The sequence below is a fragment of the Drosophila tropicalis genome, unplaced genomic scaffold, assembly GCF_018151085.1.
Source record: "Drosophila tropicalis isolate 14030-0801.00 unplaced genomic scaffold, ASM1815108v1 contig_302, whole genome shotgun sequence".
Classification (NCBI taxonomy): domain Eukaryota; kingdom Metazoa; phylum Arthropoda; class Insecta; order Diptera; family Drosophilidae; genus Drosophila; species Drosophila tropicalis.
This window is the reverse complement of record NW_027172757.1, coordinates 75,082-90,756: the sequence shown is the minus strand read 5'-3', so window position 1 is coordinate 90,756 and position 15,675 is coordinate 75,082. Positions and strand designations below refer to the sequence as shown.

Genomic DNA, 15,675 nt, shown 5'->3' with positions numbered 1-15,675 from the left:
TGCAAAATTGTTTTTAACAGCAAATTGTGCCAGATGCATAATCCAATGCAATGCAAGGAAAAAAATAAATTGCAAGTAGAATACAAAAAAGTAATGAAAAATAAATATAAATATGCAATATATAACATATAGATACATAAATCTGTCTTCTATCTATAGCTGAAAGAAAACCGTTTTTAGAAGATATATTTGTTAGCTTTGAATATGAAAATATGTAGCATACTTCTGGGCATTGCATATCAAGTATACGCATTGTTTTACAAACTTGTTTTATGATTTTAAAAGCTCATATAATGTAATGTTACTGTAAAAACAAAGTAGTCAACACATTTTTAGCTTATTTTTCTGGTCATCACAAAAGAAATCCAAGCAATGTAAAATGCAACTCACGTACAGAAGAAGCAAGAACGCACACACACTTACATATTCAACTGTAAATATGTATATAAAATTCCAAAAACCTTAGAAGAAAAAATTGACATTCGAGACCTCAAGCAGGCAATGAAAGGACATCAACGTCGAGTTTTGTTTTCTCCTTTTTTTTGTTTTGCCATTTTGGGGCACGCCAAAACTTGACAATGGAACGGACGGAAGTGGATATGGAAGTGCAAGTGGCAGTGGCTCAGTTCTGCTATGCTCTGTACAGCACTCAGCACTCAGGTGTGTAGACTTATCATTGTATGTTTCAGGCTTTTTGAGCACGAACCAAACCACCTATGTCATGCTCAAGTGCCATATACCTCTAAAGCCATCGAACTAGATTCAGTGCTTTTCTTGTTTCTTTTTTATACCCATTTTCAGTTTTGTCTTTGGTGCTTTTCACTTTTTCTTCTTGCTGTTGCTGTTCTGCTTTCGTTAGTCAAGTTTATGCCAAGGCAGGTACAAGAGATAGTAAAGTAGACACATTGCAGTAGGTCAATAGGTTTTTTGCATCATTGAAATTGAAATGAGATTTCTCTTTGCTGTCAATCTTGAGATTTCACTTCAATGCATCTGCATTAAAAAAAAAAAAAGTAAACTAAAACACAACCGTAATACAAATGCAGTAGTTCTCTATGAATGGAAACCTAATTCTAATTAAAAAGCTTACATTTTTCACAGTTCAATTGGAATAAAGGAAGTAAAAATATTTTTCTTGATCAATTAAAGTTTAATTTATATAATCCGAGAATTAAATACTTTTTCTTTGTTTCAAAGTTAAAAAACATTTTCTTGGATTAGAAAGTCCTTTACTAAATCGTTTGTTTAATCAAATCGTAATCGTAAACGTTGATATCTCTACCAGAAAACTATTCGTTTTCATTTGAGACACAAAGTAATGAGTCTGCCGAAAAGTATGCTACACATTTGGAATTCATTTAACTTTGCTCATATGCCATAATTTTATTTTTATAGCTTCTACACCACTCACTCACACAGAGACACACGCACACACTTATGCGATAAAATTATGTTGGAAAATCAAGCCCTCACTTCAGTGATTAAAAATCAATTTTAATCGATTTTAAATTCGCATAAATTATTCGACTGATTGCCCCCGAACAGCAGCAGCAACAACACCAAAAAATCATTATATATGTATATTGCATATAAATGTTTCATTAAATTTTTTTTTTATGGCCACTTAATGATTTTAAGCACAAATATTATCATTATACAAAATGTACAATATAAGCAAATATTTTGCATAAACTGGCAAGTAAGACAAGACATTCAAGCAAGCAAAACTCATTACAATTTGTGGCCCCAGACAAGACGGAACAACATGACACATGGGAGGGGGCGGAGAGGTGAAAATGCTAGAATCAACACTCCCTCTTTTTCTCTGCCGAGTGTGGGCTAACAAGAACTAACTATTGTGAAAACATTTGCCAAACATTTATAATCTAAACGCGAAAGTCAAAAGCAAAACAAAAGAGCAACAGCACAACTCATAAAACCCGACCAAGTAGAATGGGAGAAGACGACACGCAAGGGCAACAGGCCAAAAATTGAATATAAAGGATGAGCAATACCAAAACCATGACCAACCAGACTCAAGACAAGGCGTTGATAAAAGAAAAATGAAATATTATTCGCAAAAAAAAAAAAAAAAAAAAAACAGTGAAAGAACAACAGATATACACAGAAAGAGAAAGAAAGATGTGAAGAAAACAAGAGAGAGGGAGAGAAAGAAAAGTTGAGGCAAAGTAAAGACCGAGTAAAATAATGCCCCAAAAATATTTGCACAATTTTATGGCATTATCTGTAATATCAATTGGGGTAAAGAGAGAGACAGAGAGGAAAGCACCAGATGAGAGCCACAAGGAAAGCGACCGCAGCCACGTTGCGTATACGCAATGTTGATTATGTTGAGCCGGCAAACGGACGAGTATACAGCGGGCGGCAGGCGGCAGGCAGCAAGCAGCAAGCAAGAGCATGAACGAAACACTTGCCCCATCTAGATATAAAATAAGCGCATGTTTATATGCAGGAGCACCAGCAGCAGAAGCAACTGCAGCCATTTTACAGACAAAGTTTTATGGCGATGCCAAAAAATGAATTTAAATTATATGAAAATTGTATTATAAGTAAGCCACATCAAGTGAGGAGGGATGGGGGAAAGGCACCAGATGGGCAGCAGCAGTATCCGCCCGCAGCACTCAAAAGCGTAAACAATGAAGCGAAATAAAGTGGCCAAGTGGCAAAGTGATTGAAATTGGATGCTGATGGGCATGCAAAAGTTATGGTTGAATGGAGGGCAAGTGGTGCTAATTAAATGGATGGTAACACAATATGGGTAAAGTGCAAAGAGCACAACTATCTGATGAATCGGAATGTGCCCCGTAAAACTATGAGCGTAAAGTGTCATCAACTTTTATTGATATGGAAGTGTGCTGCATTTGCTAGGTTTGAGGATGGGCATTGCTAAAGAATATGAAACCGTATAGAAAAACAGAATGGTCTTATAGTTATGGGATACATTTTTAAAGTATTGAAATCTGAAATACTTATACTTTTTTATATCAACTTAAGTGGTACTAATAAAATATACTTGACTAAAAGTGCTTTTGTAGCAATGGGAAAAGTAGTCAAACTGTAGCTGCTTTTTCCTATTTATAGACTAAAGATTCTCATTGTCTAGATTTCTTGTCCTTAAATCCTTACACAACCCATACTGATCAGTTTTCGAAAATTTCAAAAGGAAAAAGAGATCGGAGGTAAAAAGTTTAGATTTTTTTCATTTTACTTCTAACAAGAAATATTCATAGAAATAAAATAAAACAATTTTCTTACAGAGGATGTAGACCCCGAAGAGTGGAAAACCAATGGAAAATGGTTGCTTGTTTTTAATGTTGTTCTGCAGTAATTCATTTGGGAATATAATTTGCGGACTCCTCATTCACGTTTCATACCAAATTTTCTTTAATTTCTGGCTGTGTCACGTGACCTATGCTCACACACACACACACTTCGTCATTGGTGAAAAGGAAAAATATGTTGACCAGCAGGAGGCTGTCAATGCAAGGACGAAGAAGATGCATTAAAATTGCGAATGCTGCAACTGAAAATGAGGCAAATGAATGAGCTTACAACAGTGCAAGAAAACACTGCGCAAACCAAGAATGAGCTGCTTTTCTGGCAATGTAGTGAGCTGGAAATGCGACCGGCCTAAGAAAAGTCCACGACGAATGAATCAACAAGGAAAAAGATGAAGAAGAAAAAAAACAGACTCAGGCAGAGACGTAGACGAAGGAGCAAGGAACACGAAAAGGAACGGAGAGCAAATAACGATTTTCGAGTACTCCCAAACACTATAAACGAGATTTGGGTCAGTTACATCAAAAGCAATGTTGCCCAGGACCAACCCAGGACCCAACATAATCGTCAAAGCTGAGGCCCTTAAGGCAACTGTTTTCATTGTTGCTGACGTTGTTGTTGCTGCTGTTGCTTGTTGTTGCCTGGCAGCAAAAGTTGAAATAAATTTAATTGAATTTCAACAGTGACACACAAACACACACACTTATACACACATATGTACATATATAGAAACGAAATGGCAATAGCAAAGAAAGTAAAAAGACCATAGCAAGAAAGAGAAAAGTAGGAAGTGTTTTTTTGTTTTAAATTAATAAAATTCATTAAATTTATACGCATATTTCCGAAAAACAATAATTGGAAATTTAAGAAAAACAAAACATGAAATTTATATTGATAAAATAAAATGTAAAATTTAATGTTTTAATGGAAATGAAGAAACATTTGGCAAGTTTTTCTTGAATAGTGTAGAACCCGCGAAATGTGGAAGGATGAAAGGATGTATCTTAAGTTAACCTAAAAAGAGTTCTCGAAAATAATTATAATAATGGCAATGAAATATCTATAACACGGACTTAACACTTTCCCTCTCTCCGGAGTCTTCATTTACTTAATTCATTCTTTCCTAACCAGTTTTCAGTTAGCTGTGGTCACCAATTCTTTTTTGTATCTGGCCTCATAATGCTGAGCCATATACGGCTTCGCCCCCTTGTTTAATGGTCAGATAAAAGCTGTCAGTTTTATCTAAGCCTACTAAGTTATTCAGCAAGTGAACCGCTGGTCAAAACTGTTATGCCCTGGTTGCTAGTGTATAAAGAGGAAAATGACTGTTTTTTTTTATTATTGTATGTCAAACAGCCAAAAGGCAGAGCAACTGCAACAACAAACAAAAAAGTCGACATAGAAACGCAAATGCTAAAACTAATTTCAATAAATAAAACTGACATTAGACATACAAAACAGAGAGTGAAAGAGATAGAGTGAGAGACAGAGAAAGTGAGAGAGGGGAGCAGAAAAAGAGAGAAAAATCACTTAGTGGTTCTGGTTCCGGCTTCCGCTTTTCAGCTCGTCCCATCTCGGCCCCTGCCCTGAAGCTAACCATTTGGCCTTAGTTGTCCTTGGTTGTCCTGGCCTGCAAATGGCAGTTTTGGTTTTGGGTTAATTAGCCAAGTGAGCGCTGCGGTTATGTGTGTGTGTGCTGGCTTCCTGTTCTCACTCGCTTTCATTCGCTCCCACGTTGCCTCTCGGTCTCTTTCCACCTTCACATCGTCGCACTAATTGCAAAATCCTATTATGTATCCATTAGATACGCATATATGAGCAAAAGTATCTCATCAACATAGCACACATGTGCGATGCGTTACGTTCTGTCCTCACAAAAAAGGGAAGGCAAAACCAAAAACCAAAACTCTGACTTTATCAAATGTTCCTGTCATATTTCCTTAACGTCGACTTGTCGTATACTTAATATGAAAAACTTTTTCCAAATTCAAGTTGCTAAGTTTTTGTTATTTTTTTTTTTATCACTTACTATTGTTAAACATTGCCTACCATATGTTTTCTCAACTATTCACATTTTCTTGGAATCTTTCTCTCACAAAATGGAAAAAAAAAACATTAAATATTTTATGTATGAGATAAACAAAGTAATAAACTTAAATAAATTGGTTTTTGGGTAATGAAATTAATGTGAAAAGTTTTCTGGCCATTGAAATAAAATAAATATGTGAGTGTTGAGGGAGGGGACAGTAATTTAACTGAAAATTCGAAATGTGAATATTATGACGCTAACAAACATGTTAAAGTTTTTAATATATGTAAATTAAAAAACTCATATATTCAATATGAAATAAAAAACCAAGGTCCTTTTTTATTCGATTAAGATTCAAACTACCGCTAACTCAACATTTGTTTTAATCAATAATAATTGAACACAATTAGGTGGCAAAGATTTACTAAGCAGCTCTTCGTTGAGTTAAATCGAAAATCCCAAATTATTGAATTATTATATTAAATTATATTAAATTAATATTGTATGATTTAATCCAAGTCTGTTAAGAATATTAGTAAGTAAATGAGCTTCAATTTTATAAATATCAAGTTTTCATTAATGTCGAATCATTCAGCGACATCTTAAAGCGATAAATCTTGATGCAAATTAATTACTTTTTTAAAAAATTTCCGCCTTTAAATCGGAATATCATCGGAATAAATGTCACTTGAGTATTTCGATTACTTTTTAAGTAATTCTACTAAATACTAAGAAAAATCAATCAAGCAGGCCTTTCTTCGGCTGTTTGCTTTATTTTTCTCCACATCGGAGAGAGAGAGACTTACATTTTCATTTCAGTTTAGTCTGAATCTTATCAACATCAACACAATTTGTCCGGAACAAAAACAAAAAATAAATAAAAAACTATTTTTTTTTACACATAAGTATTAAGTTAATACTATTAACACATTGCTCTACACAACTGCAAACACAAAATTTATACACTTATAAAACTTTGGAAACACAAAATAACCGACTCTTGTGCATAAAACGTGAAACACCTTAACTCGACTTAAAGCAGTCAACTCGTGCATAACTTCCATTAGTTTGGCTTCATCCTCTTCATTGACCACTTTGGAGCGATTTGTAGATTTGCCTTCATCATTAAAGTAAGTTGTTTCTTATATTTGTATGAAGAACTATCATCATCAGATAATATTGGTAGGATCACGACTATTCCTGGATCAGCAGTATCGCCACAAGGTTTGGATATCTTCTTTTCCGGTGGAGTGGAAGTTCATAGCCCAAGCGTTGTCCTGTGATTCCTTCTGGGCATTAGTGGATTGATCACTGCATCGTCTATGGATTTAATCAAACTATTTCAACCGTGTTGCTGGCCGAATGCAATGATACATTAATGGAATCGGTTTGTGTATGACTTCTTCCATAGTTTGTGCAATCTGACCTCATTGAGGTCTTTTGTTTGTCCTCATTGATTATCTCCTGACGTTCAACTTGTGCCAAACTGTTGGCGCCCCAAGCGTTTCTCCAACTATGGTGTTTCGATAAGGTGCATTGTAGCAGTCCGGTTACTGGTCTTCGAGATGGTCATTTTAATAGACAATTGTGACGATGTCTGCTTGGCATTGCGACTCAACTGATGATCGCCCAGTGGAGCGTGTTTCCTTTCAACCGAGGCATCAAAGTTGACCCCAGCAGATGATTGAGTCAGGAAGAACTTGTAAAACCGATGAGCACATTGTAATTGGTCCGGAGGAGTACCTTTTTAAAGAAAGTCAACGGGAATGTCCTTCTGCACACGTGCGATAAAAACTCATCTGGAGTATCCTAGAATTCTGTATATGATCGAAATTTGTGGTTGTTGTAAAGAAATCACTTTCTTCATATGGATGCCATCTGGTTTGAGGATATGAAAGAGCTTAACACTAAGTGTTTTGATTTCTTAAATAAAAGAATTGAAACGCTAAGCAACCAGGTGGAATACTTTCATTACTTGAGGCTTAGCTTTAGTAGCAACGCAGGTGTTTGGAATGTATTGCATCGGCAGTTCAGGCAGAAAATTTAGGTTAACCGACGTTCTGAGAATACCTGAATACCTGAATGCCAATCTTCCGAAGTCGCTTTATACTGTACCCTGGGAAGTAAAAGGGCCTTCGCTGTTTTATAAATCCTACAACATTACGGACAGCCATTGGTTTATTTATCCATCGACTACACATAACCTTATATAGAGGTATATTATACTTTGGGCTATAGGTAAACATAGAATATTAAATCCTAAGCTATAAAAACCAATTGATAGTTTAAAAGTCCTAAGAGATGGATCATCAACACCCTAAGACTCGGGCACAGATGTGACCAGTTTTTGTATTATGCTTTTGTCATGTGAATACATGACATTCGATATCTCTTCGATATCGTTTGATTTATCGTCATCACTGCACATTGAAGATGTGCCTACACATACTTGTCACGTGAATCGAAGGGTATATCTTTTTTCGTTGAGTAATCGACTCCAATAACTGCACTAAAAGTGAAATTCTAAAAATTGTAAGCACCTTGAGATATTTCAAACTTGAGCAATTTAGCAAGTGTTCATTTTGTATTTCCTTCCTCAGCTGTAGTTCAAGCATAAACTTAACCATAATTATTTATTTTTATAAACTATAAAGTTTGCAATTTACCTTACTCATTGTTGACCGACTGTTTATCATTTACTTTGAAATTTCGAGATAAATTAGCTAAGGCAAAACACAGAAATTTGCATAAATTTTGCAAGAAGTTTTCCGTTTGCCATTGGCAAGCAAAACTTAATTTTAATATGGGCTAAGGATGAGTTTGACTATAAACAAATTTACAATTAATATCCTGCTAGAGGAAATTAAGCCAAACCAATTCACATTATCATAATTGAAAATAGCAATGTACATTGTATAGAAATGAATATGAAAAATTTGTTGTACAGGAAACTTACTCATTGTGTGGTATATCCTCATCCTGGTCGCCAAAGGCTTCGTATATGTGCATTTTAAATATTAACACACCCAAAACGATGGCCACAAAGCAACTCAAATGTTTGCCCTCCATTTTGTGTGGTGAATATTGTACAGAATATTATTAGCTGGATGCTGATGATGTTTCTGATTAAATCTGGTTGGCAGACTCTCTTTTTTCACGACAGAAAATGTTTATCCCACCAACTTACTGGCAATTTTATAAATATTTTTGGTATTCTGTATTTTGTTTTTTAGCTGTAGCCTGTTTTTCGTATTGCTCACTGAAACATGCGAAAAAAGCCACAAAACCAATCCAACAATCGATTTATTTTATATATGCAAATACACATATACATGTATATAAGTATATATGTATGCAGTTGTATTTGCCTGTGTATTGCATTTATATTTATTTCAAATTTATTGACATTTCGTTGAGCCAAAATGTATGCGAGGAATGCACAAATTTTTTTTAATTAGATAATTTTTCAATTTTGGTTTTACAAGTTATTCATATTTAATTATCCATGGACTGGTCATATGTGAATTTCTGTTGGTTTATTTAATCGTGTTTGTTTTTTTTAATTTTTTTTATTGAATTATTTTTTTAATATATTTGATCCAAGGTGTAAAATTTTGTTTTGCCAAAAGTTCTTGATGCCATAGCATTTATAATGAATGTTTAACATTTTTAAGAAATAACTTTTGATATTTTTGTTTTGTATGTTTATAATTGAGCTCGAAGATATGTTCTGGTTATTGCCTGAAAAGAAAAAAGGGTAAACAAGAAATTAGGTTTTCATTTAAACAAGTTAATACTTATTTCTAATTAGATTTAGTCGTATATAGTTATGTATTCAGGCAGTTATTCGGAGTCAAAGGTGAAAGGTAAAAGGAACTTAAATCGTAGAAATCGTATCAGAAGATGCAGATATATATATGTATGATACAATACTACGATGATAGTAGTGGATATAAAAACTCAGATTCTAAAATTTCAATCCGATCGGATAAATATAACACAAGTTACAGTCAATATAAATCGGTTCAATCGCTGCCGGCAGCGCTGCTTGCTGCCTACTACGTCATCAACAGAGCACATGCAATACACACACAAAGGCAATGCTACATAAACTGTATGTGTATGCGTGCGTTGCTTTGCTTGGGGAATGATGGAAGAAGAATAAATTGCAGTATGAAGAGTAAAATTGTTTTATTTGTATATTGATGAATTGAGTTGCAGAAAACAAATTTTGAACATGTAGAAATATTTTTGCCAAGGACTGCTAGGGTATATAAACTTCGGCATAGCCGATGTTAGCTTCTTTGATATTTTTCTATTAAACTCTCTTGCTGGACTAATTTAAGCCTAGATGTTGGTGTATGTTGTGGTAATCATGCATACATTTATGGGTAACCTTTTTTTATACTATATTTTACAATAAGTAAGAGTTAAGTTTTACTAATCCAGTATATGGATAATTCGACTCTGGAATGTCGTGCTCTTAATGGCAGGCAGATGAAAAATATTTTGAGGTTCACTTTTGTTAATCAGCCATCTTAAATGTAAACCGATTAAGGAACAACAACTAATCAAGTTTCAGCTAACATTACCAAGTATCATGGAAATAAAGGATAACACCAATATAATGGGATTTTAATTAAAATAAAGATGGCTTTAACTACAAACAAATGCCATAAGCCAAACATTGCCAACAATCAATTCATAGATATGGAAAAAATCCACTTTTGTAATGAGTAGAAGTAAAACCAAGCAATTATATTGTAAAAGCCAAACTAATGCATTGCCAAGAGAGAAAATGAAATAAAAGTGCAAATAGTTTTGAGAAATTGTTGAACTTTTAAAAAGTATTTGAAATGTTTGACCATTCTATATAAATGAAATTTAATCTCAATTGCAATTTAACCATAAAAAAGTTGTTTTTAGTTTTCGAAACAAACAAGCCAGAAATATTTAACTTTTATATGCTATGTCGACCAATGCCAATTCAATTCGAAGTGGAGATGAATGCGGCTACGAGATATTGCCTCACATGTTGTACCTAGTCCTGCCAGCTACTCGGCTGCCATTTGAATTTGACCTAGAAATACGTTTCTCCCCCGCCCCCACACTCACACACACACAGACCAAATGCCACCTCAATACTTATACAAATGCATAAACATATCAAAAGCTTTTCGAACTCGAATCCTTTGCATGAAAATGGGGCATGCGCAGTGTGGGGAAGGCGATTCGGCTCATTCAATCCTCAACATGATTTCTTTTTTTGGTGTTTTCTGTATGAGCATGCCACCCCCTAAAAAAAAGGCGCACATAGTCATACATCCTCTGCTGCTTAAATATGTATTGGTGTGTGTGTGTGTATCCCCAAGGATATCGCGTAATAATTTTCATTAAACATGGCGCAATCCTTTTCGCCTGGTTCCCTTCTGCACTTCATGCTCATGCTCCTCTTGCCTCGCCTCAGCAACCACATCCGCATAAAATAAAGACAATTTATTGTGGCCGATACGCACTTACACTCTTACCAACACCAACATACATACACACACGTACATACATCTTTCATTTATATATATATGTACATATATATTATTTATGTACACATATACTTCTGTGTATGTATGTGTAGCCCGATTTTATACGCTTTTTGTCATCTCTTTTCTACATCACACAAAGTTTGACAGAAATGGAGCGGCAGTCACGCATGCATGCAGGACGCGACCAGGCTTTAGCATAAACGCCTAAAAGCATGCAACACATTCAAAAAGACGCCATGCATACATATATGTATAAATATATATATTTTATAGGCATACAAATAAGTTTGAATGGCCATAGTCACAGTGAAATCAAAAGGAAACTCATGCAATCTCATACAATTTATGGAAATCCGTTGCCTTCTATTTAAGTCATCTGATGTATATATGTAATATTTAAACACCCATCTCTTACATCTAAATATAAACAATAGCTCAAACAGAAGTTTATGAATCAACAATAAACATTAGATTAAGTCCCAATTTATGAATGGGATTTATATTTAAATAATGGTTTCAGCATCTATAAGTATTCCGATTTATCTATATTGGGTATCAATGATGCCAAATTAATGACCAGTGGGTTAGCCTTATAAAGGGATAGCAAATTCTAATTAAACTCTTTTATATATATATTATTTCTCTCTATTTAATTATAATAATAATGTTTCTAATTGATAACTGTGTCTTTACTTTAGCCAGTCCTCTTTATATAGACATATCTACTTCATTATAACTCTTCATCTATGTATATGCAAATAACCTTCTTAAATAATACATTTAGTTTTGAACTCTTCGATATTGCAAAAGGAGAAAAAAAAAACCGAACCTTACAATAAATAATAGCGTATAATAATAATAAAAGCATGTGCAACGTGGCGTATACGCAACCTATTCGTAGAGGTGGGCAACGAAACGGCAATGGCAACGTCACAACAGGCATCACCATCATCATGGCATCATGGACGATGGCCCATTGTTGAAAAGTGAAAGTTTATAGTTGGCGCACGTTCATAAAGTTTTGCGTGTTATACAAAAGATTTATTATATCGCATATATCGCTAGCTGCTGGAGCTACTGCTGCTACCGCTACACTTTTTTTTTTTTGCTTCCTTTGTTTTGTGTGTGTGTGTGTGAGAGAGTGTGTTTCTTTTTTCTTCCATTTTGTTTGCTTTTTTGCCTTTTTATGTTTGGACTGGCTTTTGGTTTGTTGGCCTTGGGAGTTTTCGTAATGGAATTAATGTGCCAGTAAAAAAAAAAAAAAAAAAAAAAAAAACTTTTCCCTCACTATGTGTGTGCTTCGATAGGATATATGTGGGTGTACGTGTGAGTGTGTGTGGTGTGTGTGTGTGGTGTGCGTCTCGCAATATCCAATTTTTGATAAGTTATAAATCTGTGTGTAGCCTTTTGTAGTAAGTAGACCACATGGCATATTTATGGTCATATATTGACAGAATTCTTTATTTTTATGTGTTGTCCAAGAGTTGTACGAGATTATTGAAAAGTATATGGTAAATTGTATTTTAAAGCCGATTATAAAAATATCAACAAGAGATGGCTTACATTAAGCGTACAACCATCTTGGCAAATCCATCAAATGCAAAAAGACTAATAGGAGATAATATTTTTTGTTGGCCTCTCTCAAGCTCTTTAAAGCCAAGTCACAATGGACTTGTGTTTATATTCGCATGAATTAATATAAATGGAGAATTTTCTTTTCAGCCTAAATTAGCTATAAACTTTTAAGATTATTAACATTAATGAAAACGTCCCAACATGGCTACAGAAATAAAGACTTCTACTTTAATTAAACTATGCATTTATTAAAGTTAATATAGTCTATTTACCCTGCATTATTGCTGCTGATACTAAAAGTGCAACCATTAAAGATATACTAATAATTATTAATAAATCAGAAAATCCGTTTCATACTTTACGAAACTTTTTTAAATTAATGGGCATTTTCTTCCCTTAAATTATTATTTTTATCTACTTCAAAATCTTAACCATGAACAAAAGTGAGTCGGCCGAAATAAGAAAAGCAATTTAATAAAATAGTATGAAAATTATTTTAAAATACATTTACATGAATATTGTCAACTCTTTGCAATCATATGGAATGTGACTACCCACAGAATTAATTAGAGTTCTTAATATTGCTAGCTGATTAAATACAATACTGAATAAGCTTGTATGGAGATCGACATAATAAGAGTTTCTTTTTCTTTCTTTTCTTTAATGTTCTATTAAATTAGATGGATTTTAAAATAAATTCCAGTACTTTGCAATGAATAAGGCTAATCGGCTAATTTGTATGTACAAAAGATTTTATTTAAGCTCAAAAACTAAAACTAGAGAGCTTCTGTTTGTTTCATTAATATCAATTTGTTCCACTTCTGGTCAGTAATAACCACGAAATTGCATCATTCTTTTGTGTAAAACGAATCCAAATTGTTAAGCCAAAAACCAAAAGGATCTCAAGTAAGGCCAGCAAGAAACCATTGCAAGGCCAATACCAGGAAAAGAGAGAGAAAGAGAGAGGGAACAAAAGAAAAAGAACCGAAGAATGCACTCCAAGAAGTGCAGAAGCATCAATTAACCACGAAGGCAAAGACAAAGGAGCAACAAGATGTTGGCAAGGACACTCGAGAAAGCCAACAGAAAAAACCTCAAAATAGATAATAAAGATGGCCCGAAGTAAAGTTCTAGTACAAACCAACAAACTTGGTTATATTTATATACAATGTGTATTACATACACACACATACTATATATATACATACAGTCCATGTGGGTGAAGGGCTTATGGGACTCTCAAGCGGCTGTGGCTTGGCGGTGGTGAGGAAGCGGTTGAGGGGCCACGTTGGTCAAGCCTTGAGATTTTACGCAGCTGCGTAAGCTACGTAGCTCTGCCACACGATAAACCGTTATTATGTGCTACCTATATGTACTAGCTACTGTTTGTATGTGCGTTTGTATCTGTATATTTGTCAGTGTGTGGGTGAGCGTGCGTAGTAGTAAATAGTAAAAATGGCATAGCATACTTTTTTGGGCGCGCAAACGAAATACTGCACACAAACGACACGCAAGGACTTTTAACTATATTTAGACAGGTTATAACTACCTACAAGTTCATTTATAGCCGATTTGAATGAATTTATGGGTATTCGTTATTTTTTTAGAATTATTTCATTTTGTTTTTTTTTTTTACATTGTGCAATCAACTTTGAATTTAAACGAGAGAAAGGTCTACCGCACTCTCTCTCTATCTCATATATGATTATATTCGCATACTCACTACTGTCAGTGTGTCTTTCGTCTTTCTCTCTTTCTCTTACTTGATGCTCTTGCGCGCCAAATTCGCCAACAAACAATATTCCCTATGGAGTAGAAGGATTTCGGGTGGTAATGGTGCGTTTGGCAATAGGCAAAACAGAGGTCCTTCCTCTATGTGCAGCGTAGCGCAGCAAAGGTCCAAAAGAAGGAAAAAAAAATAGATTTTTGCCGACACACGCTTTCGAGAAGGATATTTTTACTACGCGATTTTTCGAAATTGCGAAATGTTATCGTCGTTAGACGGAGGGCACGCCAACACGCCAGAGCACACCGACGCCACCGACGACGCGAAAAGGGAGAGAAACGATTTATATGGCTGCGCGGCAATGTCGTCTTCGTCTCTTCGGCTTTTTGGCGCTCACCAAATACACATACACATACATACGTGCACGTACATATCACTTATATACACATACATATATATATGTATATAAATTTTTTTTCCAACGTTTAGGTTTGATTTTTTAATATCTATATATTCTTTATTTTATTTTTGATTTAATTCTATTTAGTTTTATATAACTTCATAGCCTGGCATAAATCGGCCCAGCCCACTTCTTTTAATACACTTTTTGATTTTGGAAAACAATTTGCAAAGCTTTTTGTTTGATGGTTTCTTTTATTTTTCTTTTGGTATCAATTTCTTTTTTCTGCTTTCTTGTTGAGGCGTCGCTTTTTGCTTTTGGTTTAATTCTAATATTGGATGGACCGCGATTTTGACCTTGTGTAGAAGCATCCACACTCGCCAGGTTCTCGCACCGAACTAAATTTAAAGCTTCAATTTCGAAAATACTCAAATTTTGGTAAATGTTTACTATTACTACTCGGGCCCAAAACGCGCTTAAACTACATAATTTTGGTATCAAACGAAAGAGAAAAATTGCACGAGCACGACCTCAGGTGCGCCTTGGCGATTTATTTCGTAGTTTTTGAGTAATTAACAAAAGAAAATTAATATTTTTAGCGGGACTATAGCTAAAAGTAGCTTTTTCCGGCTAAAAAAAGCTGTTCAATTTTGAGATGGTGTTGCCAAATGCCGAATTTTGGATAATCGAATACGCGGGCTTTTTGAATCTTTTGTTCGCACTATTCTCAACAAACGAAAATATTGTTGAGTTTACAATATTTCTTGATTTTATGGAACAAATATAGTTTAGAATACAATATTCGGCTGCCAGAGCAGCCAAATATTCCTCGACTTTTGAGATTAGATTAAAATATTTGGCTACCAGGGCAGTCAAACAGCGCGCCAAATAAAAAATAGCGTTTGACAACACTGAAATCTATCTCTACCCGATTTTTCCACTTTTCAACACTAAAATCTCGAGTAGTAATAGTAAACATTTACCCAAATTTTTAGCGGGGGTGGATTTTTTGATATGTGCTCCAAGCCAAATCATAAAGCTTGCCAGATGGCCCAAAACAAAAGTTAACCGAACGCCCGTCCGTTAACTCTGCGCGGTGACCCCT

The 15,675-nt window shown here is 34.6% G+C and overlaps 1 protein-coding gene and 1 long non-coding RNA gene across 4 annotated transcripts in view; one reads left to right on the top strand and one right to left on the bottom strand.

Annotated features, from left to right (window-relative positions):
- Positions 1-14,953, bottom strand: part of stol (stolid) — a 47,463-nt gene extending 32,510 nt beyond the window's left edge. For 2 of the 3 annotated variants that reach the window (XM_068284195.1, XM_068284197.1), the window contains exons 1-2: positions 14,168-14,953; positions 8,286-9,070 (exon numbers count right to left, since the gene is read on the bottom strand). In XM_068284195.1, the coding sequence (XP_068140296.1) occupies positions 8,286-8,398 (113 nt within the window). In that variant the 5' untranslated portion in view covers positions 8,399-9,070; positions 14,168-14,953. The remainder of the gene's footprint in view (positions 1-8,285; positions 9,071-14,167) is intronic. The other variant, XM_068284196.1, reaches the window with a different exon arrangement.
- Positions 6,038-7,278, top strand: LOC137572436 (uncharacterized). The gene is made up of 2 exons (XR_011031654.1): positions 6,038-6,459; positions 6,516-7,278. It is a non-coding gene; the product is annotated as an uncharacterized lncRNA (long non-coding RNA).
- Positions 14,954-15,675: the final 722 nt, after the last annotated feature.